This window comes from Malaclemys terrapin, chromosome 1 (assembly GCF_027887155.1).
Source record: "Malaclemys terrapin pileata isolate rMalTer1 chromosome 1, rMalTer1.hap1, whole genome shotgun sequence".
Lineage (NCBI taxonomy): Eukaryota > Metazoa > Chordata > Testudines > Emydidae > Malaclemys > Malaclemys terrapin.
In genome coordinates, this window is record NC_071505.1 from 252190471 (window position 1) to 252216157 (window position 25687).

The 25687-nt window shown below is 43.9% G+C and overlaps 1 protein-coding gene across 1 annotated transcript; it reads right to left on the reverse strand.

Moving 5' to 3' along the window:
* Positions 1-285: 285 nt before the first annotated feature.
* On the reverse strand, positions 286-4538 carry SLITRK1 (SLIT and NTRK like family member 1). The gene has a single exon (XM_054011912.1). The coding sequence runs from the start codon at positions 3533-3535 to the stop codon at positions 1457-1459; it is 2079 nt and encodes a 692-aa protein (XP_053867887.1). The 5' UTR covers positions 3536-4538; the 3' UTR covers positions 286-1456.
* Between the last annotated feature and the right edge of the window lie 21149 nt (positions 4539-25687).

A 25687-nucleotide genomic window follows, 5' to 3' on the forward strand; every position in this document is an offset into this window, starting at 1 on the left:
GTCAATTAAATCTAATTTCCATTAACACTCCTAATATATCTGCAGTGTTTGCAGCAGCTGCAGCAGCAGCGAGAGATGCTCGGTATTAATAAAGGTATTCACTGACTCAATAAAAAACAAAACAGAAAAGAAGAAGTGCTGCGTGATATTTTTACATCGGGGATAGTGAGGTGATGGGGAAGAGAGAGAGCGAGGGATACTCAGCATTGAAAGCAGAATATTGCCCCATAAACCAAATAACCCACTTGCAAAAACTGGTGCTGGAAAAATGGTAAGGACCCGGAGTTGAAAACATTTTCACTTTAATACTGAAAAAATATGCCATTATAAAATCCTCGAATAGAATTAGTAAGTTTCACTTGCTTCCTCAGTTCTGATTTCCTCAAGTTATAGTAAGATTTACAACAGCACACAATTGTCTACCATTAAACTTTGCAGCCTAAGCACTAGAGTGACATTAATTGGTCATGCTTTACTGCCTCGGATTTTTGTTTTTGTTTTTGTTTGAATGTTTACACGGTTACCATAATAGAAATCAAGGGTACTAAATTTTACATTCAGATGGAAAGGCATTGTTGGATATGTATATTTAAAAAGAAAAAGCGGTAACCGAACCAAAAAGAAGAACTTCACCCAACAAAGTAAATCCCCACCCTCAACTCAGAAAATGAACCAATGAGAATATCCATGCAAATATGTCTTAAATAAAATCTTTACATTTGTTTGTTTCCACAGTAAAAGTACGATCTCTATCTACTGCCTATCGATCACACAAAATATGGCGAAATGGCACTTTTTTATTATTATACTGTATTTTGTATATAGAAAGTTTGATACGATGGGACTTATCAGGTAAGAGGGATGGTGGTGTGAACTAGACGCTGTTTCCAGTTGGGTGCTGGAGGAGCGTCCTTAGGGTGCGTTGTATCCATGCGAGCCATGCAGCACTTTTTTTGTTTGTTTGTTTTAATCAGTCGTTTATTTACATTACATTCATGCCTTCGTGCAACGTTTCACTCCTGCTTTGTTATCAAGGGGAGGAGGCCACCGTCCAGGTTCCCTCCCTCCCCCACCGCCGCCCATCCACACTGGGTTAATCCACAAAACAATGGTACCCCTGCAAGACTTTAACCAAGTTGAACCTTGCTTTCCATTGCAAACTAAGGTAGTACACAGTCAGATGCACGAAGCACCGCCTCAGTGTCGCTATACTTAAAGGGTCCGTTGAAAAAAACGGCCTTCACTCACTGAAATACGCCACAGTTTTTGCTTTGTGTGTGTGTGTTATTTTCACAGAAGGTAGTTTGGGTTAAGAACCGTCCCTTGTCGTTATTTAGCAGTGACGTTAGCAGACGAGACAGCAATACACAGATCAGGGATTCTTTAATCACTGGATTGCTCGCTGCAAAATTGAATTGGCTTCCTACTTTTTTCGCCCCCTGTCCGACCCCAGTCCTTAGTCTGATAGAGAATGAGAGCCACAGTCATAAACTCTATGGGCTCCATCTGCATTGTAGGGTCCATTGTGCCAGTAAGAAGAATCGCAGACTGTCTGTAAGGAATTGATTTCTGATGCAGATGAGTTGGCGTCCCTCCGCTTAGAACGCTTTCTGTTCCTCAGGATAAACACTAGCATGCCAACTACTGTGAATGCGGAGGTGACAAAAACCAGCAGGAGTCCTGGGACCAGCACCGAAATGGAGACCCGGCTGGTCTCTAGGTAGGAGTTGGCGTGAGTCCCTGTCTCTGCCAACCCGGTGCTGTTTTTGTTATTGGAAGTGAAGGTGGGCGATATTTTGAGCTGCGGGCAAATAACGTCGTTGGCAAGGGACTCGAAATCCTCCTTAAAGAAATCCTCTGGGGATTCACACCTCAGATCGCTCATGACCACCTTGGGGCGCAGCATCTCTGCCCACTGTTTGAAAGGCACAATCGGGCATGAACAGTCCCACGGGTTGCCGTGCAGATCGATCTGGGTGATGGACGTGAGCTGGTCCAATACCCCCGCCACCGGGAGATACATGAAATAGTTATTGTGTATACTCAGCTTGGAAAGCGAGACCCCAGCGAACACATCCACGGGGAGGGACCTCAGCAGGTTGTTGTTGAGGATTAGGACTCGGAGCTTGGGCATTACATTGAAGGTGCCGGGCTGAATCAACTGGATCTCATTAAACTCCACATTCAGATACTCTAGGTTCTGCAGCCCGGTGAATTTCTCGCGGGACAAAGTGTCCAAGTAGTTGCTATCCATGTAGAGCCACCTGAGCTCGAAGAGATTCTTGAAGGTGTTGTTCTCCACAGTAGCGATGTTGTTGTTCCCCAGATCCAATAGGTTAAGTTTCCGGTAATCCAGAAAGTGGGATTTCCTGATTGTATGTATTTTGTTGTCTCTCAGAAACAGCTCCTGCACATTGGACGGCTTGGGTTTCAAAGCTACCAAACTGCTCACATTTCTTTCGTTGCAATTAACCTTTAAACCCGAGCCAGGGATCTGATCGCAGCTGCAGATCTCCGGACAGGGCATGCTAGTCGGTAGCTTGTTTTTCACGCTAATTGTCGAGCCCGCAGCAGTGGGTCGGGTCTTGATTTGCCAGTTGACTGGGATCTTTGTACCTCCGTTTGGAGCAGATCCGGGAGTGGCAGGATCTTCTATGCCATGTATTTTAAAGGGGGTTGGAATGGGACCAGGATCACAGGTTTCCTCTTCGGCAGGGGGAGCAGCTAGACTAGAATCCACTCTGTTTTTCCTGCACAGCTCTTGCTCTGTGGTCTCATTCAAATCTTTGCCCTGCAACCTAGTAGGAGCTTCACAAATGACTCTGCCGATCAAAGCATTTTTGGGTATATTTTCCAGCCACTCCTTCAGGGATAGCAGATCACAAGTGCAGTCCCAAGGGTTATCTTCCAGCAGAATTTCAGCAATGCCTGGGATCTGCTCCAGGACCTCCTCATAAGGCAAGGTTTTAAGTCGGTTTCCCCGGAGGTCGAGGTGGGTGATCGGCACATACTGAAACACGTTGGCAGGTAAGGTGCTGATGAGGTTGTCATTTAAAATCAGCACCTCCAGCTTGTTTAAATCCCTAAATGCTCCCGGGTCAATATCCCTTAATAAATTAAAATCTGCCTGGAGATATTCCAGATCGTCCAGCCCCAGGAAAGTCTGTTTCCTGAACGATTTTATCTTATTGTTGTTTATATGCAAACGTTTTACAAGCTGCAGCCCTAGAAAAGCCCCAGGAACAATTTCATGCAAACCGTTGTTTTCCATGTGCAAACTGACTGCATTGTAAAAGTTAGCAAACTCATTAGGGAAAAGTCGAGTCAGGGAATTTCCATGCAGGAATAAATGGTAAAACTGGGAAGTTGGGGCGCTGAAATGTTGCAGGCTGGTAAACCCCTTTTTCTCACAGTCTACGTGCAAATCCCCTTCTATCTCGTTGCAGGAACAGATCTTCTCTTTGCAAACGTCCCCTGTAACGTTTCCAGCAGCAAAGCAAAGAGACGTCTCCAGCAACAGAATCCAAAGCAGCATTTTTAAACCGAACAATTCATCCCCGATGTCATCACAAAGTAACAGCAACCATCATCCTCACACCGAAAACAATTCCAGTTCATTCGAGAGAGGAGATGTCCGAACCACCACCAAAGGAGGGGGACGTGTGTGGGGGGTAGGGAGGCTGGGGTGGGGGGCGATTTCTTTTCTCCTTTATCCCTTTCTCTTCCCCCCACATACACTGCAACAGCCCAGTCACCAGTCAATAATTATATCCACAAACTATCCAGGCACGTACTGCAAGGCACGCAAAAAAAAAAAGAAAAAGAAAAAAGAAAAAGGAAAAAAAGGAAAAAAAGAAAAGAAAAGAAAAGGAAAAAAAAGAAAAAGTAGAAAAAATCCCCCTCCTCAACCCCTCCTGAAGCCTCCCGAAAAAGCTAAGTAGATCTCTGTTGGCCGGTTTCGCTAATTGGAACAGGAATAATGCTAGCAATTATAAGCAGCCACTGCATGTTAGAGAGAAGCAGGCAGGGAGTGCAGCGGTGGTAGAGAAGAGCTGCCTGTGTGCATGGCTTTGCTTCGGACTGACCTTGCTTTTCTGTTGCAAAGCCGGGCTCCTTGCTGCTGCTGCCGTTGCTCTGTGCCCAGGAGTCCCCTTCTGGGTGCTGTCCAGTCCCCCTTGGTGCTGAAATCACGCCCCAGCCTAAGGACCGGATGCCGAACCAATGGCGCTGCAAAAATTCTGCAATCGCTGCGTTTTTTGGCTGTCCATTTCTCCTCTCCTACGATCCCTTCTTCTTCTGCTCTCCTCTCGCTCTGTCAGTCTCTCTCTCTCCCTCCTCTCTCTTCCCTCCTCGGTCTCTCTTCTTTCCCTTTTCTTCTTCTTCTGTTTCTGAGTTGCACACACACACACACGGAGGGAGAGTTGCTAAGAGGCGCTGCTCGTTCCAACCTGGTGCACTCTCAAAGATCTGACACCCTCTGCTGAGCTGCAGTGGCAAAAATCCATCTGCTGAGGGAATGCTGGAGAAAAAAAAATCAATCCACGTACAGGGCAAGCGTTAAAAATGTTGGCATTAAAGCTGTCGATCTATTTAGACGCTTTCTCCTAAACTGATTATTTAATTTCTTTCTTTCTTCCTCCTGAGATGGAAAGTTTAACACTCCCCTTCTACCCCCCCCATACACACACACACACACACACACACACAGACACACACAAACACACACACACCTGCTCTAGCAACCGGGAAGAGCGCTTTCGTCCTATTTTGTGTCCCAATGGCTTGAATAAAATTAGTGTTAGGGAGTCAAGCGAATAGCAATTTGAGGTAATTATACTCCACGCCATTTTTAACGTTGATTTTAAATGCATCTCTTCCTCCCCTGCAGTCTATAGCGTTTCATGCTGGATTTGGTGGCTTTATGGAGTTCCCTTTGGAATGTTGAACCGTGGATGATTGTGTTCTATTTTTTTTTATTATAATTATTTAGGTGATCACAGAGAAGGGGTTGGGGGGGGAGGGAGAGGGGTGATTTGCCGCACAGTAGATAATTCATTCTACTTGTTTCTGGAGGGTATCGAATTTCCTTTAAGAAGGGGGTTGAAATCGACAGCACTGGATCTTATTTTTCTTCTTCCGCGTCTTTAGGGTTGCTATTTAAGTTCTCTGTGCAAATGCAATGCCTTCTTACCTTTTTGATTTCTGACAAAATAGATTACACAGCGGGAAATTTGTTGTCTGGCGTAAAAAAAAAAAAGTTTCACCATCATTTGGACGGGTTTCAGATGCCTACAAGCAAATAACCAGTTGCATCTCGGGTGGCGCAAACATAAACCCTTGTTCCCAAATGCTTTGCAAAAGTGTGCGGAGGAGGTTGTATGGGAGTGCTACAGAGCCTGATTCGCTGGGTCCCTTTTGCGTCTGCAGTCAGTTCTGAGCTTGCACCTCTTCAGTCGGACAGATGCGCTGACTCCATTCGTGAACTTTGCAATGTACTGGTAGGGCACAGAATGTAACATCTACTGAGGGTGGAAGGGGGGTGGGTGGGTTTAAGGTCTATTTATAGGAAAAGTCAGGAAGCCAGATGGAATCTGCACCCAGTCATCCTTGCTGCATGCTAATTTGGTCCCAGGGTTTCCCGGTCTGCAATTTCCGACTAAATTAGACAACCTACCACCGATGATCTTATCAAATTAATTTAATTAGACCATAAATAAGTTGCAACAGCTGCTGTGGCCATTTCGGATTTTCCGGGTGGAGATTTAGCCATATATATATGAAAGGCTAAATCTCCATATTTATGGGTGGATGGACGGGGGCGGGGAGGATGGAGAGAGGAAGGAAAAGAAACTGACAAAAAATGACTGGCCCAGACGAAGCCTGGACAATAAATAACAAGCGGGGCGAGTGAAATAAAATGCTATTGAGACAACAAGCACCAGAAGCAATATATTAGTAGATTCGAGGGGGAGGGGAGGGAAAGGAAGCTTGGCGCCACATTAAGGCTCATTAATTCATTTCTCATGGCAGTTACTCTGACTTTGTCTCTGTGTGCATGTCAGGGGGGTTTAGTCAGATTGGAACTGGAACCCTTCTCCTGAGGAAAAAGACCCTGCAGCTTTGGAGAGGTGCAGGAGGAGTCGGAGGGAGGAAAACCTGTAGGAAACCCCTGGAACAGAGCAAAGAGAAAGGAGTTTGGGGGAGGGGAGGGAAACAGGGAAGGCTCCCAGTGTCAAACCAGAAGGGCGACCCCATTACCATGAGTAATGACATGGGCAAGGGGTCTCTGAAATTAACGAGCATGGTGAATTCAGACTGTGTCGCGGGCCAGGAGACAAAAGAGCATCTTCCCCAGTTTAAAAAAAAAAAAGCCTCTTTAGCAGCTTCTCCTTGGTGTTGTTAAAATTGCTCAAGCACCGAAGAAACAATCACAATGCAACTAGAGGAGTTGAACATTAATAAGATAGTAAATAAATAAATACGGATCAAACGAGAAGGAGGTGATAATGACCTGCTCTCAAGGCATGAAGGACAAAGCCAGGCTCTTCTCCCGGAGCTTCTCAGAAGTGGGAGTTAATGGCAACTGTCGGGATCCTCTAACTGAAGAGGAAGAAGGGTGTGGAGGGGCATTTGTGAACAGATGTATATTTATGGCAGCACCTGAGATAGAGGTTCCATTGTGCTGCGAGCAGTTTATACACACACTAACTCTGGGCCTTGCCACCTAAAGAGGCAAGACAGTCAAAGGGTGGGAGAAAGCAAACAGACCTATCCATTTGACAGATGACACAGAGAATGTGATTTGCCAGTAGTCACGCAGGAAGTTTATGGCAGAGGCAGGAAATGAAGACATATTTCTTGAACGCCTTAATGCCAAAGCTATCCTTCTTCTCCCATATATATTTTATTATTATTACAATTCTTCATTTGTATATCTGGGCTGTTGTGTCATCATCTTTAATTATGTTAATTTAGCCTCAGTGGAAACATGCATATTGTAAAAAGGGCCTTATGTAAATTCCCACCAAAAGCTAGAATCGTCTATGATACACCTGGTGCTATGAGTGTGCAGCATGTGCTTACACTTTTATTCAAATTATTTTAATATATTAACATTTTAATAAGCAATGGGCTTACAGTAAAGCTGGATTTTCAAAATCTTAAATCCTAGGCAACTGTGGCCAATTTCTGCATGTCATACTCATGTTAAATAACACTGGTTTAAACACATAGTAATAGGGCTACGCAGTATGACAAAAGTGCAGAATCATGGCTTCAGTTTTAAGCAACAGAGAGTCCTGGGGCACCTTTAAAACTAACAGATGTCATTACATGGTCTGACGAAGTGGGTATTCACGAAATACCCACGAAAGCTTATGCTCCAATATATCTGTTAGTCTTAAAGGTGCCACAGGACTCTCTGTTGCTTTTTACAGATCCAGATTAACACGGCTACCCCTCTGATACTTGGTTTCAGTTTTAAATCAGTACTACTCAAGTATACACCAGGGTGGTGGTGTTAGGAGGACTGGGTTGCACTGCTGTAGCTACACACATATAGGTATGCTAGTGCAACCTCCTAGTGTAGATGCACTGCACTTGTGTATAGAGTGCACTGTACTAGTGCCACTAAACCTGGATAAATGACACTGGTGGCAAATCACTTTTTACACCAGTACAATGTGGTTTTACTCTGATGCAGCTATCTTGGTGTAGCTACAAGCCTGTCAAATAAAACCTTTTAGCTTGTAGTGTCATAATATACCACAAAAGGTGTAGAGGAGGCAAAACCATGGCCCTGATGTCTATGTAGTAGCCATCATGTCTGACCTGAGGTCTTCTCCTGTTGATATAGCTACTGCCTCTCAGGGAATTGGATTTCCTAGGCTGATGGGAGAAACTCTCCCATTGGCATGGGTATAGAATCATAGAAGATTAGGGATGGAAGAGACCTCAGGAGGTCATCTAGTCCAACCCTCTGCTCAAAGCAAGACCAACCCAGGCTAAATCAACCCAGCCAGGACTTTGTCAAGCTGGACTTTAAAAACTTCTAAGGATGAAGATTCCACCACCTCCCTAGGTAACCCATTCCAGTGCTTCACCACCCTCCTAGTGAAATAGTGTTTCCTAATATCCAACCTAGACCTCCCCCACTGCAACTTGAAACCGTTTCTCCTTGTTCCGTCCTATGCCACCACTGCGAACAGCCTAGCTCCATCCTCTTTGGAACCCCCATTCAGGTAGTTGAAGGCTGCTATCAAATCCCCCCCTCACTCTTTTCTTCTACAGACTAAATAACCCCAGTTCGCTCAGCCTCTCCTCATAAGTCATGTCCCCAGCCTCCTAATCATTTTTGTTGTCCTCTGCTGGACTCTCTCCAATTTGGCCACATCCTTTCTGTAGTGAGGGCCCCCAAACTGGACACAATACTCCTCATGTGGCCTCATGAGTGTTGAATAGAGGGGAATAATCATTTTCCTCAATCTGCTGGCAATGCTCCTACTAATACAGCCCAATATGTCATTAGCCTTCTTGGCTGTTGACTCATACCCAGATTCTCATACCCAGATTCTCATCCACTGTAATCCTCAAATCCTTTTCTGTAGAACTGCTATTTATCCAGTCGGTCCCCAGCCTGTAGTAGTGCATGGGATTCTTCCATCCTAAGTGCAGAACTCTGCACTTGTCCTTGTTGAACCTCATCAGATTTCTTTTAGACCAATCCTCCAATTTGTCTAGGTCACTCTGGACCCTATCCCTACCCTCCAGCGTATCTACCTCTCCCCCCAGCTTAGTGTCATCTGCACACTTGCTGAAGGTGCAATCCATCCCATCATCCAGATCATTAATTAAGATGTTGAACAAAAGTAGCCCCAGGATAGACCCCTGGGGCACACTGGCTGCCATCTAGACATCCAGCTGTTGATCACTATACATTGATCCGTACGATCTAGCTAGCTTTATATCCACCTTATAGTCCATCTATCCAATCCATACTTTTTTAACTTGCTGGCAAGAATATTGTGGGAGACTGTACCAAAAGCTTTGCTAAAGTCAAGATATATCACATCCACCACTTTTTCCTTATGCACAGAGCCAGTTATCTCATCATAGAAGGCAATCAGGTTGGTCAGGCATGACTTGCTCTTGATGAATCCATGTTGACTGCTCCTGATCACCTTCCTCTCCTACCAGTGCTTCAAAATGGATTCCTTGAGGACCTGCTCCATGATTTTTCCAGGGACTGAGGTGAGGCTGACCTGTCTGTAGTTTCCCAGATTCTCCTTCTTCCTTTTTTTAAAAGATGGACACTATATTTGCCTTTTTCCAATCATTCGAGAACTCCCCTGATCACCTCGAGTTTTCTAAGATAATGGCCAATGGCTCTGCAATCACATCAAACCAACTTCCTCAGCACCCTCGGATGCATTAGATCTGGCCCCATGGACTTGTGCATGTCCAGCATTTCTAAATAGTCCTTAACCTGTTCTTTCACCACTGAGGGCTGCTCACCTCCACCACATACTGTGCTGCCCAGTGCAGCAGTCTGGGAGCTGAGCTTGTGTGTGAAGACCAAGGCAAAAAAAGCATCAAGTACTTCAGCTTTTTCCACATCATCTGTCTGAATAGGTTGCCTCCCCCATTCAGTAACTTTCCCTGACCTTCTTCTTATTGCTAACATATCTGTAGAAACCCTTCTTCTTACCCTTCACATCCCTTGCTAGCAGGGCTGGCTCTAGGTTTTTGTCGCCCCAAGCAAAAAAAAAGGTGGCCGGAATTCCGCCCCTGAAATTGTGCTGCCCCAAGCACATGCTTGGTTTGCTGGTGCCTAGAGCCGGTCTTGCTTACTAGCTGCAACTCCATTTGTGCTTTGGCCTTCCTGATTACACCCCTGAATGCTCATGCAATATTTTTATACTCCTCCCTAGTCACCTGTCCAAATTTCCATTTCTTGTAAGCTTCCTTTTTGTGTTTAAGCTCACTGAAGATTTTTCTGTTAAGCCACGCCAGTCGCCTGCCATATTTGCTATTCTTTCTGGGACAGTTTGTTCCTGTGCCCTCAATAGGGATTCTTTAAAATACAGCTCTCCTGGACTCCTTTCCCCCTCATATTAGCCTCCCAGGGGATCCTGCCCATCAGTTCCCTGAGGGAGTCAAAGTCTGCTTTTCTGAAGTCCAGGGTCTGTATTCTGCTGCTCTCCTTTCTTCCTTTTGTCAGGATCCTGAAATCAACCATCTCATTGTCACTGCTGCCCAGGTTGCCACCCACTGCTATTTCCCCTACCAATTCTTCCCTGTTTGTGAGCAGCAGGTTAAGAGGAGCATGGCTCCTAGTTGGTTCCTCTAGCACTTGCACCAGGAAGTTGTCTCCAAAACAATCTCCAAAAACTTCCTCGATTGACTGTGCACTGCTGTATTGCTCTCCCAGGTAGCATTTTCATTGAAGTGTCACTGCAGACTTTTAAGTGTAGACAGGTCCTGAGGTGCATAACTCCAGGAAAGTGAATTCCGAGTAAAGGGAGGTGTCTTTCTCCCAGGGAGGTGGAGGGTCAAAGCCAAACTCTTCTCCTTGGCATTTCTTAGGCTAATTTAGGAGGTTCTCACTTAGTTTGCTGGCTTCTGAGGATCCCTTTTTCATGTGCCTAATTTGCTCCCTGAATTTTGTAGAGACTGGATCCTGACATCTATATCAGGGCTGTGAATTCCATTGGGCATCAAGGTGCTGAAGAGACAGGCATTGCAATGCCTACATCCCTTTGTGGATCTAGTCCCTGCTGCTTTGTGAATGCAAATATTTTTAACCTGAGAAAATACTTGACATATTTTAGTCAAACAAAATTGTGAGTATTATTTGTTTTGCTAGGGTCTCTTGGTCAGCTATCACAGGAGGAAGCTCGTGGTAACATTACCAAGTTTATAAGAAGTGGCAACATTTGCATATATGTTCCATTCTATGCATCCGAAGAAATGGGCTGTAGTCCACAAAAGCTTATGCTCAAATAAATTTGTTAATCTCTAAGGTGCCACAAGTACTCCTATTCTTTTTGCAGATACAGACTAACATGGCTGCTACTCTGAAACATTTGCACTGTGTTTCAACCTCCACACAATATGTTGCCGGAATAAATTCCAATTGCATCATTTTTTGTCCTTGTTATGACAATGTTCTCTATCCTGCACGACTCAAAGCCTGTGCAGTGTGATCAATATACAACACAGAACTGCACTGCTACTAATCTGACCTCTTTATAGTTTGATTGCCTTAAGTATTCCACTCTTCTCTGACACATCTGAGGCTGCAGACAAGAAAAGTGGTGAAGCAGCCAGCAGGTCATAGCATAGAATACTTAACTGGCCAAAGTAGTTCAGCAAAATACATTCACAGGACAGTTAGAATTCTGTTTCCGTCTTCTTATGATAAATTACATAATAAGAAAAGAAAGAGACATGAATCAGTTTACATGACAAAAACTAGTAGGAACTCAAGAGATAATAAATATCCAATAAAGAAACTAGGGCCAAGTTGTCAATATTTTACGCACAATGATGAGCAGCTGCTCACATGAGGAGTCCCACTGATTCTCATCAGCCTAAGTAATGTGATCTTTAATCATTAATTATTTTGTTGTCCTCTTTGAATCCTAAACATATGATGACAGTGTTTCAAATCATTGTATAGGAAATCTCTAAAAGAGAAAAGCATGGGGAAGTTTGTGCTTCCATCCTGTTTAAGTACATTGCATTTCTGTTATATCAGAGCTGGCTTTTTATTTCCCATAGGATAAAAAGAAAATCCATTAAGTGCACTCCCAGAAATTATAGGAGGGTGGTTGTTTGCTTATTATCAGAGGGAGGAAGGCCCTGTACTAACACTGTTCACATTTCCATGCCAATTGAATCATTATTTTGGAGATGCAAAACTACAAGAGTTATAAGAGAAATATATCTGCTCTGAGAGGAAAGCTCAAGACCTTGCACCATTCCTTCTCCTGAGACATTGTATTTATTAATCAAGGATTCTATACACCAATCATTTTCTTTACAGAGGCCTAATGTAGTTATGTGGTGTGACATTAATGAATAGACTTGATTTCTCATTATTTCACATGTTAATTCACTATAATTTAATTATTTTAACTGGGTTAAAATATATATTCTCTTTTCCCATGACTCACCTGCCAGACTTGAAAAAGCATACTGATTTCAGAGCCAGAGTATAAATCATTTGAAAGACATCAGTATCTTTCACTTGTTAAACCTTTCAAAATACAATTCATCTGGGAAACTCCTATATAATTAGTCAAGCTGGGTGGAAATGGATTGTCAGTTTTGCATGAAACTCCACCATTTTGAATTATTTTCTGTTCCAAAACAGAAAGAAAAAACATGAACAAAAACGAACAACATTTTGCACTAAAGAACATTTTATTTTTTGTTTTGTTCTGAAGTCAACCTTTTTACATTATTCCATTCCATCGTTTTAAAATGAAATTTAGTGAAAATCAACACACTTTTCATGAGATGTCCTGCTTTTGACAAATTGGCATTTTTTTTCCAATCCCTCAGTCCCCCACAAAAAAGCTCCATTGGAAAATTTTCAACTATCTCTAATAAAAAACACTTCTCTTTACATCTGAAACATAGAAGTGTTTGTGTTACTGGCCACCCTCTCATCATGCATCAGCAGCCTTTGTGAGGAATGGACAGATGAGAAGATAGGATGTTGATCCTATCTTGCAGTTCATCATCTTATACTTCATGGAAATACAAGATAAAGAGTCACTTGCCCTGATTAGCCCTTGTGCTACTCCAACTTTACACAGTGATTTTACATGAAGTCTTTTTTGTGTAAAATTGGATGAATTTCATGGTGACTCAGGTCTTTTTTCTCCAAAGATTCCAGAATAATATACCCAATATAGAAAATATAATTTATTTAACAAAGGGAGCTATATAGTGAACCAGATTCAAAACTCATTTACAATTAGGGCTGTTGATTAATCACAGTTAACTCAAAAAATTAAACACGATTAAAAAAATTAATCACGATTAATCACAGTTTTAATCACACTGTTATATAATAGAATCCAAATGGAAATGTATTAAATATTTTTGGATGTCTTTCTACATTTTTAAATATACTGACTTCAATTACATCACAGAATACAAAGTGTACAGTGCTCACTTTATATTATTTTTATTACAAATATTTGCACTGTAAAATGATAAACAAAAAAAATAGTATTTTTCAATTCACATCATACAAGTACTGTAGTGCAATCTCTTTATTGTGAAAGTGAAACTTACAAATGTAGATTTTTTTTTATATATTGCTGCACTCAAAAAACAAAACAGTGTAAAACTTTAGCACCGACAAGTCCACTCAGTCCTACTTCTTGTTCAGCCAACTGCTCAGTCACACAAGTTTGTTTACATTTACAGGAGATAATGCTGCCCACTTTTTATTTACAATGTCACCTGAAAGTGAGAACAAGTTTTCATATGGTACTTTTGTAGCTGGCATTGCAAGGTATTTACATGCCAGATATGCTAAACATTCGGATTCCCCTTCATGCTTCTGACACGATTCCAGAGGACATGCATCCATGTTGATGACACTCGTTAAAAAATAATGTGTTAATTAAATTCATGACTGAACTCCTTGGGGGGAGAATTGTGTGCCTCCTGCTCTGTTTTGCCATCATTCTGCCATATATTTTCTGTTATAGCAGTCTTGGATGATGACCCAGCACATGTTCATTTTAAGAACACTTTCACTGCAGATTTGATAAAATGCAAAGAAGGTACCAATATGAGATTTCTAAGGATAGATACAGCACTTGAACCAAGGTTTAAGAATTTGAAGTGCCTTCCAAAATCCGAGGGACGAGGTGCAGAACATGCTTTCAGATGTTTTAAAAGAGCAGTCCTCTGATGCGGAAACTACAGAACCTGAACCACCAAAAAAGAAAAGCAATCTTCTGCTGGTGGCAGCTGACTCAGATGATGAAAATGAACATGAATTGGTCTGCACTGTTTTGAATCGTTATCGAGCAGAACCCGTCATCAGTATGGACGCATGTCCTCTGGAATGGTGATTGAAGCATGAAGGAAAATATGAATCATTAGCGCATCTGTCACGTAAATATCTTGTGACACCGGCTACGACAGTGCCATGTGAATGCCTGTTCTCACTCTCATGTGACATTGTAAACAAGAAGTGGGAGCATTATCTCCTGCAAATGTAAACAAACTTGTTTGTCTGAGCTATTGGCTGAACAAGAAGTAGGACTGAGTGGACTCGTAGGCTCTAAAGTTTTACATTATTTTATTTTTGTATGCAAGTTTTTTGTACATAATTCTACATTTGTAAGTTCAAATTTCATGATAAAGAGATTGCACTACAATACTTGTAGCGGGGGAATTGACAAATACTATTTCTTTTGTTTTTTTACAGTGCAAATATTTGTAATAAAATAAATATAAAGTGAGCACTGTGCATTTTGTATTCTGTATTGTAATTGAAATCAATATATTTGAAAATGTAGAAAACATTCAAAAATATTTAAATAAATGGTTTTCTGTTATTAACAGCACGATTAATCACGCAATTAATCATGATTTTTTTTTAATGCATGATTAATCACAATTATTTTTTTAACTCACTTAACAGCCCTAGTTACAATAATGTAAATCTTGAGTAACTCCAGAGTAATTCTATTGAAGCCAATTGAGTTACTTCAGATGTACATTTAGTAAACTGAACTCAGAAGCTGTCCCAATGCCTATGATGCCGGCATATGCTGTTCCATCCCCTCCATAGGCTGCAAGTAACTTAATTACCTATTCCCAGAGAAACTGTTCTTCAGGTCTGGCCTGGTGTCCGATATGGTATTTGTGGAGGATCAAAATAGTACAGTTTCAAGTTCATTAAAGGACTGGAATCTAGTCCATTTACGCTATTCCTCCTTTTTACAATCTTAGCCATTGGTACATATTCATAGTATGTAATTTTAAATATCTGACAGGAAAGGTTTTCTTTATTCAGTCTTGTGATAGGGTCTTCGACAGCCAGGTGGCCTAGTGCATCTGCAAGGCCTGAGGGGCTGGTAGAAAAATCTTGGCCCTCCCTCTCCACTGGGTTCCAGCTCAGAGCCCTATGAAGTTCAGCTCCTAAACAGGAGAGATGGGTCTCCATCACGGTGGAGGGTCAAGACTGGTTTCCCTGGGCTACTTCCTACAAGACATTTTAGTTTGGGGTGTGGCCTTGCTAGTTCAGTTGCCCCACAGTTGGGGCTTATTTGCAGGCTTCTCTTGGCGGGGAAGACTTACTTGCCTCAAGTGGCTGCGCTGCCTGGCAAGTCACTGATCCGTCCCTTCAGACTAGCAGACAGAGAGCTTCTGCCTTCTGGCCAGTTAGCCCCCAGTTGAGCCAGGTTACCTTCTTTTCTCCCCTCCTCCAGACCTGGCATTGGCTGCGGGTATAGTGGGGCAGGGTTAGCTGAACCAAAGGTTTTATTTAACCCCCGCTGTGCTGGATGGCAGTTTTTTCTGCTCCCTCACAAGCCTATAGGTCAAATGCTTCCTTCCAAAAGCATTGGGGAGCCAGTGGTCATGGATTCTAAATGGGATGTGCATAACGGTAGAGTCCCTGAGCAGTGGTAGCTCTGTTTTCACCACAATGCAAAGGGTTCCAGCTCTATAGGTTGGAGAGGATGTGGCATGGATACCTGGGCCAGTGCTGGAAAACTAGCTGTTTTTTACCAGTTTTCTTAATTTCCCTCCTATAAAACCTGTGGTACAAAGTCTCTCATGTTACTGAAGACAAAGTCAGAAACTTGTGCAGGTTCCAGGGAATGCCTGGAAATATGGCTCCTAGAGGAGTTATACTGTCCAGGCAGCATCTTCAGGACAGAAATCTCTTGCTTCCAATGGATTTCCCAAGAGCCCAAGTGGTTAGGAGTCAGAATTTCAGGACTTTTCTATGAGGGGGGAAATTTGTTACCAAACAGAATAACAACAAGGAAAGTCAGCAAACTGAAGCTTATTCTGTCTCCTGTGCGGAACAACCAAGTAAGAGGGAACAGCCCTACATGAAATATATAAGTATTTGCAGATGGTTTTCACTTATATTCTCTTTTAGATCCTCAGCAGCATATCAGAAAGTTAGGCTGAAGAACACAGAGTACTGTGATGACAACACTCACAGAATGGTTTTTATTAATGATTAATATATATATTAATAATTTATAGTCTGAACCTCTGATACAGGAAGCATACACTGTTCCCTATGCTTCACAGAGCATTAGTTTTCCATGCTTGAGAAACAATTTGCCTACTAACCACAAATGCTAGTTCAATTTGTGATGGAGGAATGTCCCTTTATCCTTTTTTGTGAATGGCTTACTCTAAAATGTGAAATGATGGTTATAATTTACCATTACCCCATTGAAGTTACAGAAATTAACCTCTTTTGAAAGAAATCAAGCTTCTATAAAGGATTAAAATGAGAAACTCTATCAAGAATGAATGCTACTTAGATTACCATACATAGAAAGACTTGAATGACAAAAGTCATCTTCAGAGGAGGTTCTGTTTGCTGAGAGACTGCAACCACTACGTTTCAGGATATTTGTTTTTAGTATTTCTTTATAAACATATTTAACAGATAATTAACAAAGGGATCTAAGTTAAATTAAAGACTGGGTGAAACAATGGATATGTTGGGAAGTCAGTATGAAGTAAAGTTCAAGGTCAACCCAAGCAAAGAACTTAACAATGATCAGCTTGTTAACTGCTTGCTTAGAAATACATGGACACAGAGAAAAAGTACATAAAAGTGATTCCAGTCTCAAATGAATGATTATCCATTCACTAAAGGAGGCAAGATTCCATTGAGAAAAATAATATGTAATCATGTAATTATAGACTGTATCATAATGGGTACACACAAGGCGGGGTGGCAAATCAAGTTTGCACAGGCAACCTTAATACTGGCTTTTTCCAACTTGCAGCTGGTAGGAGCAAATGCAAGGAACATCTTACTCAGTCCCTGCATTCCAGGGACAAGGCATTCTCAGTGTAGATGGCATCTTAAAGCTGCTAAACTCTAGCCAGTCTCTACTGAGCATGTGTAAACGTATATTTTCTGGAGACTCATAACTTTGTATCATTTTCATAAGGCTGCTTAAAGGCACAGCCTTGACACCAGGGAACTGTCCCTGCCAAATTTCAAGCCTCTGCTCCAAATCACGGAGGTGCTAGATCAGGATTCAGCAACCTTCGGCATGCGGCACGCCAGTTTGATTACTTGCCATGTCCACAGGTTCGGGAAGTGGCGCGGGCCGAGGGATGTGCTGGTCGCTGCTTCCTGCCATCCCCATTGGCCTGGAGCGATGAACCGCGGCCAGTGGGAGGTGCGATTGGCCGAACCTGTGGATGCGGCAGGTAAACAAACCAGTCCAGCCCACCAGGTTGCTTACCCTGGCGAGCCACGTGGTCGAAGGTTGCTGATCCCTGTGCTAGATATTTTCAACAAAAGTGTTGTAAGACTTTTTTTTTAACATGTACAACACACATATTATTCCTTAATCTTATTCTAATAAATGGCTGAATCATTTTCGGTGAAACTTCCTCCAAAAAAAAATTCAGCCTCAGGCAGACACCTGACAGAAAAATTCTGCCTGGATAGTTTATGTTTGGCTAAGTTGTAAGCAACCAAAAACAGGGTATTTGTTGGACAGTCTTAAATACGGTGCTGCTATCACCATCTGTAATATATAGAGTCCTAGGAAACTGCCTGTGCTGAGGAGCCCAGATATCCTGACGATATATGGACCAAGGTTTCAGGCGACTAAGCAGGAAGTGGCCCAGGGACGGGGGCTAGCCATAACCCCCCAGGAAAGGTCAGCATGTTGCAGCTGGTTCCTCATTGACTTGGTGGCAAAAACATCACTGGTGGGGCCCTGGGCCAGGATCTGCTGGAGGAGGGAGGACCTGGGTCCCCCTACCCCAGCCACCACATCCCCGAGTGGCAGCCTTTGATGCTGGCCATTAGGTTGCACGGCCTAGCACGCAAGGGCAGTCATATTGACTCTGACCATTAGGCCACCTAACCCTGAGCCTGAGGGCAGCCATATTGGCTCAGGTCATTAGGTAATACTGTCTTGAGTCCAAGGACAATCTGGTGGACTTTAACTGCAGGGCCGTCACACCCTCAATCCGCTCCATAGGGGGACGGGGTGTGCATACCCTGTGACACTGCTTTACAGTATTTATTGATCTGGGGTTGGATCCCAGGGGGTAGTGAGTTTCTACCACTCCCACTGAATCCAGTGGAAGTTGTGGATTCAGCACTTTGCAGCATCAGTTTATAAAGAGTAACTTGTGTCTTTCTAAGGTGAGGAACCTGTCTATATAAATATTTTGAATACAGAATTCCATTAGTTTGACAATGTCAGATTTAGTTTAAAAATTAAATTTGAAAATAAAAGCTAGTGTGATTGTTAAAACAGTATATTTCCATGTAAAATGCATTATAGATATTGGCCTTTATGAGTTTGTTTCATAAACTGTCAATTTGATATTTCTTTTTGAGTAGTTGGTCCTATATTTAAAAGGTTGCTATTGGCCTGGACTCCATTTTCCTTCTAGATTTAAGATGTAAAGATAATACATTCCAGCATTGCTTAGATATCCTGCCCACTCCTTTAATCTGAGGATAAACAAATTGAATCAAAGATGCAAAATATTGTAGCATAGCTCCTTGTTCTCCTCCTGCTTATGCCTTTAACATAATTGTATGCTAAAACAGCAATCATCTTTTTTTGTTGTTTTTCTTTTTTCTTCTCCCTGTTAAATTATTCAGTCTAAATAATCTTTGTTTCCACTATGAAATTTGCTGGAAAATGTTTCATTGTTGCATTACATTGTCTAGTAGACACTTCATTTGTACTGGAGCATAACCAATGTCATGTCTTCCTCTGACTCCTTTTTTGCCTGTTATAAATGAGATCTTAAAGAACATACAGATTATTTGAGAAAAATATTGATTTCACCATTTAGAGAGACAGTCATGTTTGCATACCAGTCCTGCTATGTCATACTGTATTACTGGTCTAAACATGCCAATCAATGGCAAGAGCAATATCTGAGTTGCTAATCTATTCTAAATGGCAAGATCAAGGATCTCTGTTTTGTATCTTGCAATAGCACATGCCATTTCTGACAAGTGGATCACTATACTGCTCATTAACTTCTGAGGAATGGGATTCACATAGAGCTGAGCAATAGTATCTCTAGGTCAGGAATTATGTTTTTTTGTTGAACAGAAGGGGAAGGTTGTATATCTCCAGTCCATACTAACTCTAACCTTCACACAGCTAGAAGTCAACTGCTTTCAGTGCCTGGGATAAATTAATCATATTTTTTAAAACACTAAAGTTGTGCAGAAGAAAGGTATTTTCAGCTGGTTCCTGAATACTTATGAACAGAGTGTTCTGTTGATTCATTTTGAAAACAATCATAAGAATATAATACAAAATTTTCCATGTGCATTGTGTTTTCTCTCTAAGTAAAAGATGTATGAAAATGTGAATTTCTAATGACTATAATGAAAGCTATTTTTATGAAGGAAGCATCTGAGGTAAAATCTGTTGGAAACGACCATATAAATGCCTAGCTGTTAAACCAGAGGGAGACTTTTATATGCCCTCCTGTGTACAATACTATAAAATCCCTCCTGGCCAGAGACTCCAAAATCCTTTTACCTGTAAAGGGTTAAGAAGCTCAGGTAACCTGGCTGACACCTGACCCAAAGGACCAACAAGGGGACAAGATACTTTCAAATGTTGGTGGGGGGGAAGGCTTTTGTTTGTGTTCTTTGTTTTGGTGGGAGTTCACTCTGGGAACTAAGAGGGACCAGACATCAATCCATGCTCTCCAAATCTTTCTGAACAAGTCTCTGGCTAGGTCTACACTACCCGCCTGAATCGGCGGGTAGAAATCGATCTCTCGGGGATCGAATTATCGCGTCTCATCGGGACGCAACAATCGATCCCCGAATCGATGCTCTTACTCCACCAGCGGAGGTGGGAGTAAGCGCCATCGACGGGGAGCCGCGGAGGTCGATTTTGCCGCCGTCCTCACAGCGGGGTAAGTCGGCTCTGATAGGTCGAATTCAGCTACGCTATTCGCGTAGCTGAATTTGCGTATCTTAAATCGACCCCACCCCGTAGTGAAGACCTGCCCTCTCATATTTCAAACTTGTAAGTACAGCCAGGCAAGGCGTGTTAGTTTTATCTTTGTTTTCTCAACTTGTAAATGTACCTTTTACTAGGGTGTTTACCTCTGTTTGCTGTAACTTTGAACCTAAGGCTAGAGGGGGGTCCTCTGGGCTCTTTAAGTTTGATTACCCTGTAAAGTTATTTTCCATCCTGATTTTACAGAGATGATTTTTACCTTTTTCTTTAATTAAAAGCCTTCTTTTTAAGAACCTGATTGATTTTCCCTGTTTTTTAGATCCAAAGGGGTTGGATCTTGATCCACCAGGAGTTGGTGGGAGAGAGGAGGGGGGATGGTTAATTTCTCCTTGTTTTAAGATCCAAGGGGTTTGGATCTGTATTCACCAGGGAATTGATGAAGAGTCTCTCAAGGCTACCCAGGGAAGGGAATTAGCACATTGGGAGTGGTGGCAGCGGACCAGATCTAAGCTGGTAGTTAAGCTTAGACGTTTTTATGCAGGCCCCCACATCTGTACCCTCAAGTTCAGAGTGCGGAAGGAGCCTTGACAGAGGCCATATTCTAGCTTGCACAGGGCTTGCTGGGAGGAAAGCACTTCTCCCCTTATACAGTAATGCCATGGGTTGTCAGAATGGGGTTGCCTGTGCTACCTGAATGCAATGTGCTGTAGCATAGAAAGTTAGCCCCAAAGGGGCATGACCATGTCATCGTATCTGTCCCCCACCCCCCTGAAGACTGAGTCTGGAGTTGGTGGGATTCTACATTGGCATACACTTCTCCAGCACTGCAAGAAGCCATCTGCCAGCCTGCCTGCCTCTGGGAACTGCTAATGATGTAGAATAACTTAGATTGCTTTGGTTTTAAAAGCCATAATCTTCCCCATTGTCTCTAGCCAATTCTAATCAAAACAGATAGTTATGAATCAGAAAACAAATGTCACAAAGGTTAAAAAACACAATAAATATACCAAATACTGTTCTCCCCAAATCTATTTTTTTAAATGAAGTTTAAAATTACATCTCAAATACAAAGTTTGCACACTAGTTAATGTTCTACAGTAGGGTTACCATATTTTGTGCCTCCCAAAGGAGGACACTCCACGGGGCCCCGGCCCCGCCCCCATCCCCGCCCCCGCCCAACTCCGCCCCCTCCCCAAAGTCTCCGCCCCCTCCCCTGCTTCCCGCGAACATTTGAGTCACGGGAAGCCTGAAGCAGGTAAGGGGGAGTGTGGGGGGAGGAGGCGCGGCACAGGCTGTCCCCAGCCCTGGGGTGCCGGCCCCCGGCCACCACCCCCGGCCCGCCCAGCACTGCGGTCCCCGGCCCCCGAGCCCCCGGCCCGGCCCGGCCGGCACCCCCGAGCCCCCGAGCCCCCGGCCCGACCCCGGACAAGCCCCCGAGCCCCCGGCCCCGGCGGAGCCCCCGAGCCCCCGGCTGAGCCCCCGTCCCCCGATCCGGCCCCCGAGTCCCCGGCCCGGCCCCCGAGCCCCCGGCCCCGCTGGAGCCCCCGAGCCCCCGGCCCGGCCCCGGCGGAGCCCCCGAGCCCCCGGCCCCGGCAGAGCCCCCGGCCAGGCACCGCACCGCGGGCCCGGCCCCCGAGTCCCCGGCCCGGCCCCGCCGGAGCCCCCGAGCCCCCGGCCCGGCCCAGCCCCGGAGCCCCCGGCCAGGCACCGCACCGCGGGCCAGGCCCTGGAGCCCCCGGCCCAGCACCGCACCGCGGGCCCGGCCCCGGAGCACCCGTCCCGGCCCCCAAGCCCCCAGCCCGACCCCCGAGCACCCTCATCGCTGGCCGGCATGTCCCGATTTTCCCGGACATGTCCGGCTTTTTGGGCTTTCCCCCCGGACGGGGATTTGGAGCCCAAAAAGCCGGACATGTCCAGGAAAATCCGGACATATGGTAACCCTATGTACAGTGCACTGGAGTCATTGTAATTCTGGAGCTGAAGTGATAGACAGCCATAAGACAGGGGAATTCCAAACCCACTGCATCCAGTGAAGCTCACTTCTCAGTATGTCTCAGCACAAGGTTGCTTTCCTAGTGACTCTCAACATTTTTGTCAAAGTCAAAATTTTCAGAAGTATCCACTAATTTTGATGCCTCAGTTTCTGGGTGCCCTATTTGAGACATTCAAGAGGCATCTGAAGTTGGATACCTAAGAACTGAGACAAGGAACAAAAAGAAATTTAAAAAATGGAGGACAATCTAATCTAAATTTTTAGTCCTTATCATTGCAAGCAGCTCTTCTTCCTATTGAGCTCCCTTCTCTCTAGAGCTTCAGGCATCCACCTCCAAAAAAGTTAAGTTTCTTATTTCATTGTAAAATCCTAGTGGAGACAAGGCTCTGTAATTCTTATTACAATTACAATCTCTGAATTTAACCCCTTGGGAATGGGGCGGGATGACCTTGCTTAGTTAAATCACAGTGAAAATTACCTTCACTTCATCTCCACTAGGAATTTACAGCAAGAAAGCTAATTCACCTAGAAATATCTAACACCTTTTCTGGCAGTGAAGACATAACCTTAGATTCAAAGGTTCCTTTCATGATTGCCATCCTCAGAGCAAGTAATAAACAAATGGGCAGAACATGTAACTAAGCAGCTATGCTGTGATTTTCATTTAAACAAGAGCACATAATTGATATAAATCAGTGGTGAGCAACCTGCAGCCTGTGGGCCACACAGCTCGTCAGGGTAATCAACTGGCAGGCTGCGAGACAGTGTGTACATTGACAGTCTCCATGCACGGCCGCCCGCAGCTCCCAGTGGCCATGGTTTGCCATTCCCAGCCAATGGGAGTTCCGGGAAGCGGTGGCCAGCACGTCCCTTTGGCCTGCGCCGCTTCCCGCAGCTCCCATTGGCTGGAAACAGCGAACCACAGCCACTGGAAGCTGCAGGCGGCCCTGCCTGAGGACGGTCAATGTAAACAGTGTCTTGTGGCCTGCCAGCAGATTACCCTGACGAGCCATGTGTGGCCCAAGGGCCACAGGTTGCCCACCACTGATATGAATCCTGGCATACAAAATTCACCCCTTTGCATAAGTTTTTTTGTTCTGGTCTACAGCACACATGCTCTGTGTGGGAAAGATCCATATTAATGGGCATTAAAAAGATGAAGCCTCTATGTGAACCAAGCAGTAACACAAAGACAAATGGATTTAGGCTTTGTGACATTCAGTGTTGCAACAACTAACCATGGGATCCACAAAGCCTAAGACTGGCACCTAGGATCCCTACATAATGCCCAAGAAAGTGATCCACAAAAGCCAGCCGGCAGTGTGGAGAGCCACCTGGGCTAGCCTATGGGAGATGTTGTTGAGTGGGATGTGTCCTAAGATCCCTTCCTCTCCTGAAGTTAAGCACCCAAGTCCATGCTGCAGGGAGGTGGCTATCTCTGCTTGCAATCCACAAGTGGGACCCTGTCTCCTGGAATCAGGTGGTTTAGGTGCTGTGATGGGTTGGATCACAGAAACCCCTTGGGAGCTGCCACCCGATGTGCCCAAAGTACCTCTGCTCCTGCTTTCCCTGGCAGCTCAGGACCCCCAGCACCCTGTCTTGCTGAGCCAGACACTCCCGTCTGCTCCAACAAAGAGCCAGGGTCTGAATTACTTGCCCCAAAGTTGCAGGTTTACCTGAAAGCAGCTAACAGAAGTGTTCCTGTCTTTAACACTCAGATGCCCAACTCCCAATGGGGTCTAAACCCAAATAAATCCGTTTTACCCTGTATAAAGCTTATGCAGGGTAAACTCATAAATTGTTCACCCTCTATAACATTGATAGAGAGATATGCATGGCTGTTTGCTCCCCCAGGTATTAATACATACTCTGAGTCAATTAATAAGTAAAAAGTGATTTTATTAAATACAGAAAGTAGTATTTAAGTGGTTCCAAGTAGTAACAGACAGAACAAAGTAAGTCACTAAGCTTAATAAAATAAAATGCGCAAATCTACCCTGTTTCCCCGAAAATAAGACATCCTCCGAAAATAAGGCCTACTTACAGTTTTGCCTCTCGTTGTAATATAAGGCATCCCCCCGATAATAAGACCTCCCCGATAATAAGGCATCCACCGATAATAAGGCATTTTTCATTTCTGAAAAATAAGACATCCCCTGAAAATAAGACCTAGCACATCTTTGGGAGCAAAAATTAATATAAGACACTGTCTTATTTTCGGGGAAACAGGGTATGTCTAATCAAATACAGATATACAGATAATCTCACCCTCAGAGATGCTTCAGTAAGTTTTTTTCTCAGACTGGACACCTTCCAGGCCTGGGCACAATTCTTTCCCCTGGTACAGCTCTTGTTCCAGCTCAGGTGGTAGCTAGGATTCTTCATGATGGCTCCTCCCCTCTCTGTTCTGTTCCACCCTTTATATGTCTTTTGCCTAAGGCGGGAATCCTTTGTCCCTCTCTGGGTTCCCACCCCCTCCTTCTCAATGGAAAGACACCAGGTAAAAGATGGATTCCAGTTCAGGTGACATGATCACATGTCACTGCAAGACTTCATTACCCACTTGCCAGCACATACAGGAAGACTGACAGGTAGAACAGCCATCTGCAGTCTATTGTCCTGGTTAATGGGAGTCATCAAGATTCCAAACCACCATTAATGGCCCACACTTTGCATAACTACAATAGACCCTCAGAGTTATATTTCATATTTCTAATTTCAGATACAAGAGTGGTACATTTATACAAATAAGATGATCACACTCAGTAGATTATCAGCTTTGTAATGATACATTGCAAGAGACCTTTTGCATGAAGCATATTCCAGTTACATTATATTCACTCATTAGCATATTTTTATAAAACCATATAGACTGCAATGTCACAGGTGCCTAAAGTGCTGCTTGCATGATAGATTGAAGTGCCCACCTACCAGCACAAAACAGCCAGTAGTGGGCAAAGGGGAAGTGAGGCTCTCCCTTACAACCTTTGGCCTACTGGTTAAGGTACTCAGGCAGGATGTGAGAGAGCCCCAGTTCAACTCCCCTATTCAAATCCCTTCTCATCAGGCAGAGGGGGATTTAAACCAGAAATCTCTCACATTCTAGGTGAAATCCTTAACCACTGGGCTAAAGGTTATAAGGAAGGGCCACCTCCTCCCTCACACCCAGAATTTTATTTGGAGTTAGGTGCCTCTGAGCATGTCCCCAGAGGCAAGATAGATAGTGAACACCCATCTTCCCCCAATTTTGGATTTCAGTGGAACTTAGGTGGGAGGCAGGTACCTGGCTGCATAGAGTGAGGCAGCAGTGTGCATGCCCAGAGCCAGAAACTTGCCTAGCGAACTTTTACAGCAAAAAATGTATGAGCTGGGTGGGTGAGCTTAAATGCCTACAAGGTTAGTCTGCAGAGGAGCGAGGTTTTGTGGATTACAGTGGGATACCTAAAAATAGAATTAGATGCGTAAATAACTTTGTGGATCCAGGCCAGAGAGT

What these genes read in the sequence shown, in the direction of transcription:
- SLITRK1 (XM_054011912.1), bottom strand. Translation starts at nt 3,535, where the DNA reads ATGCTGCTTTGGATTCTGTTGCTGGAGACGTCTCTTTGCTTTGCTGCT.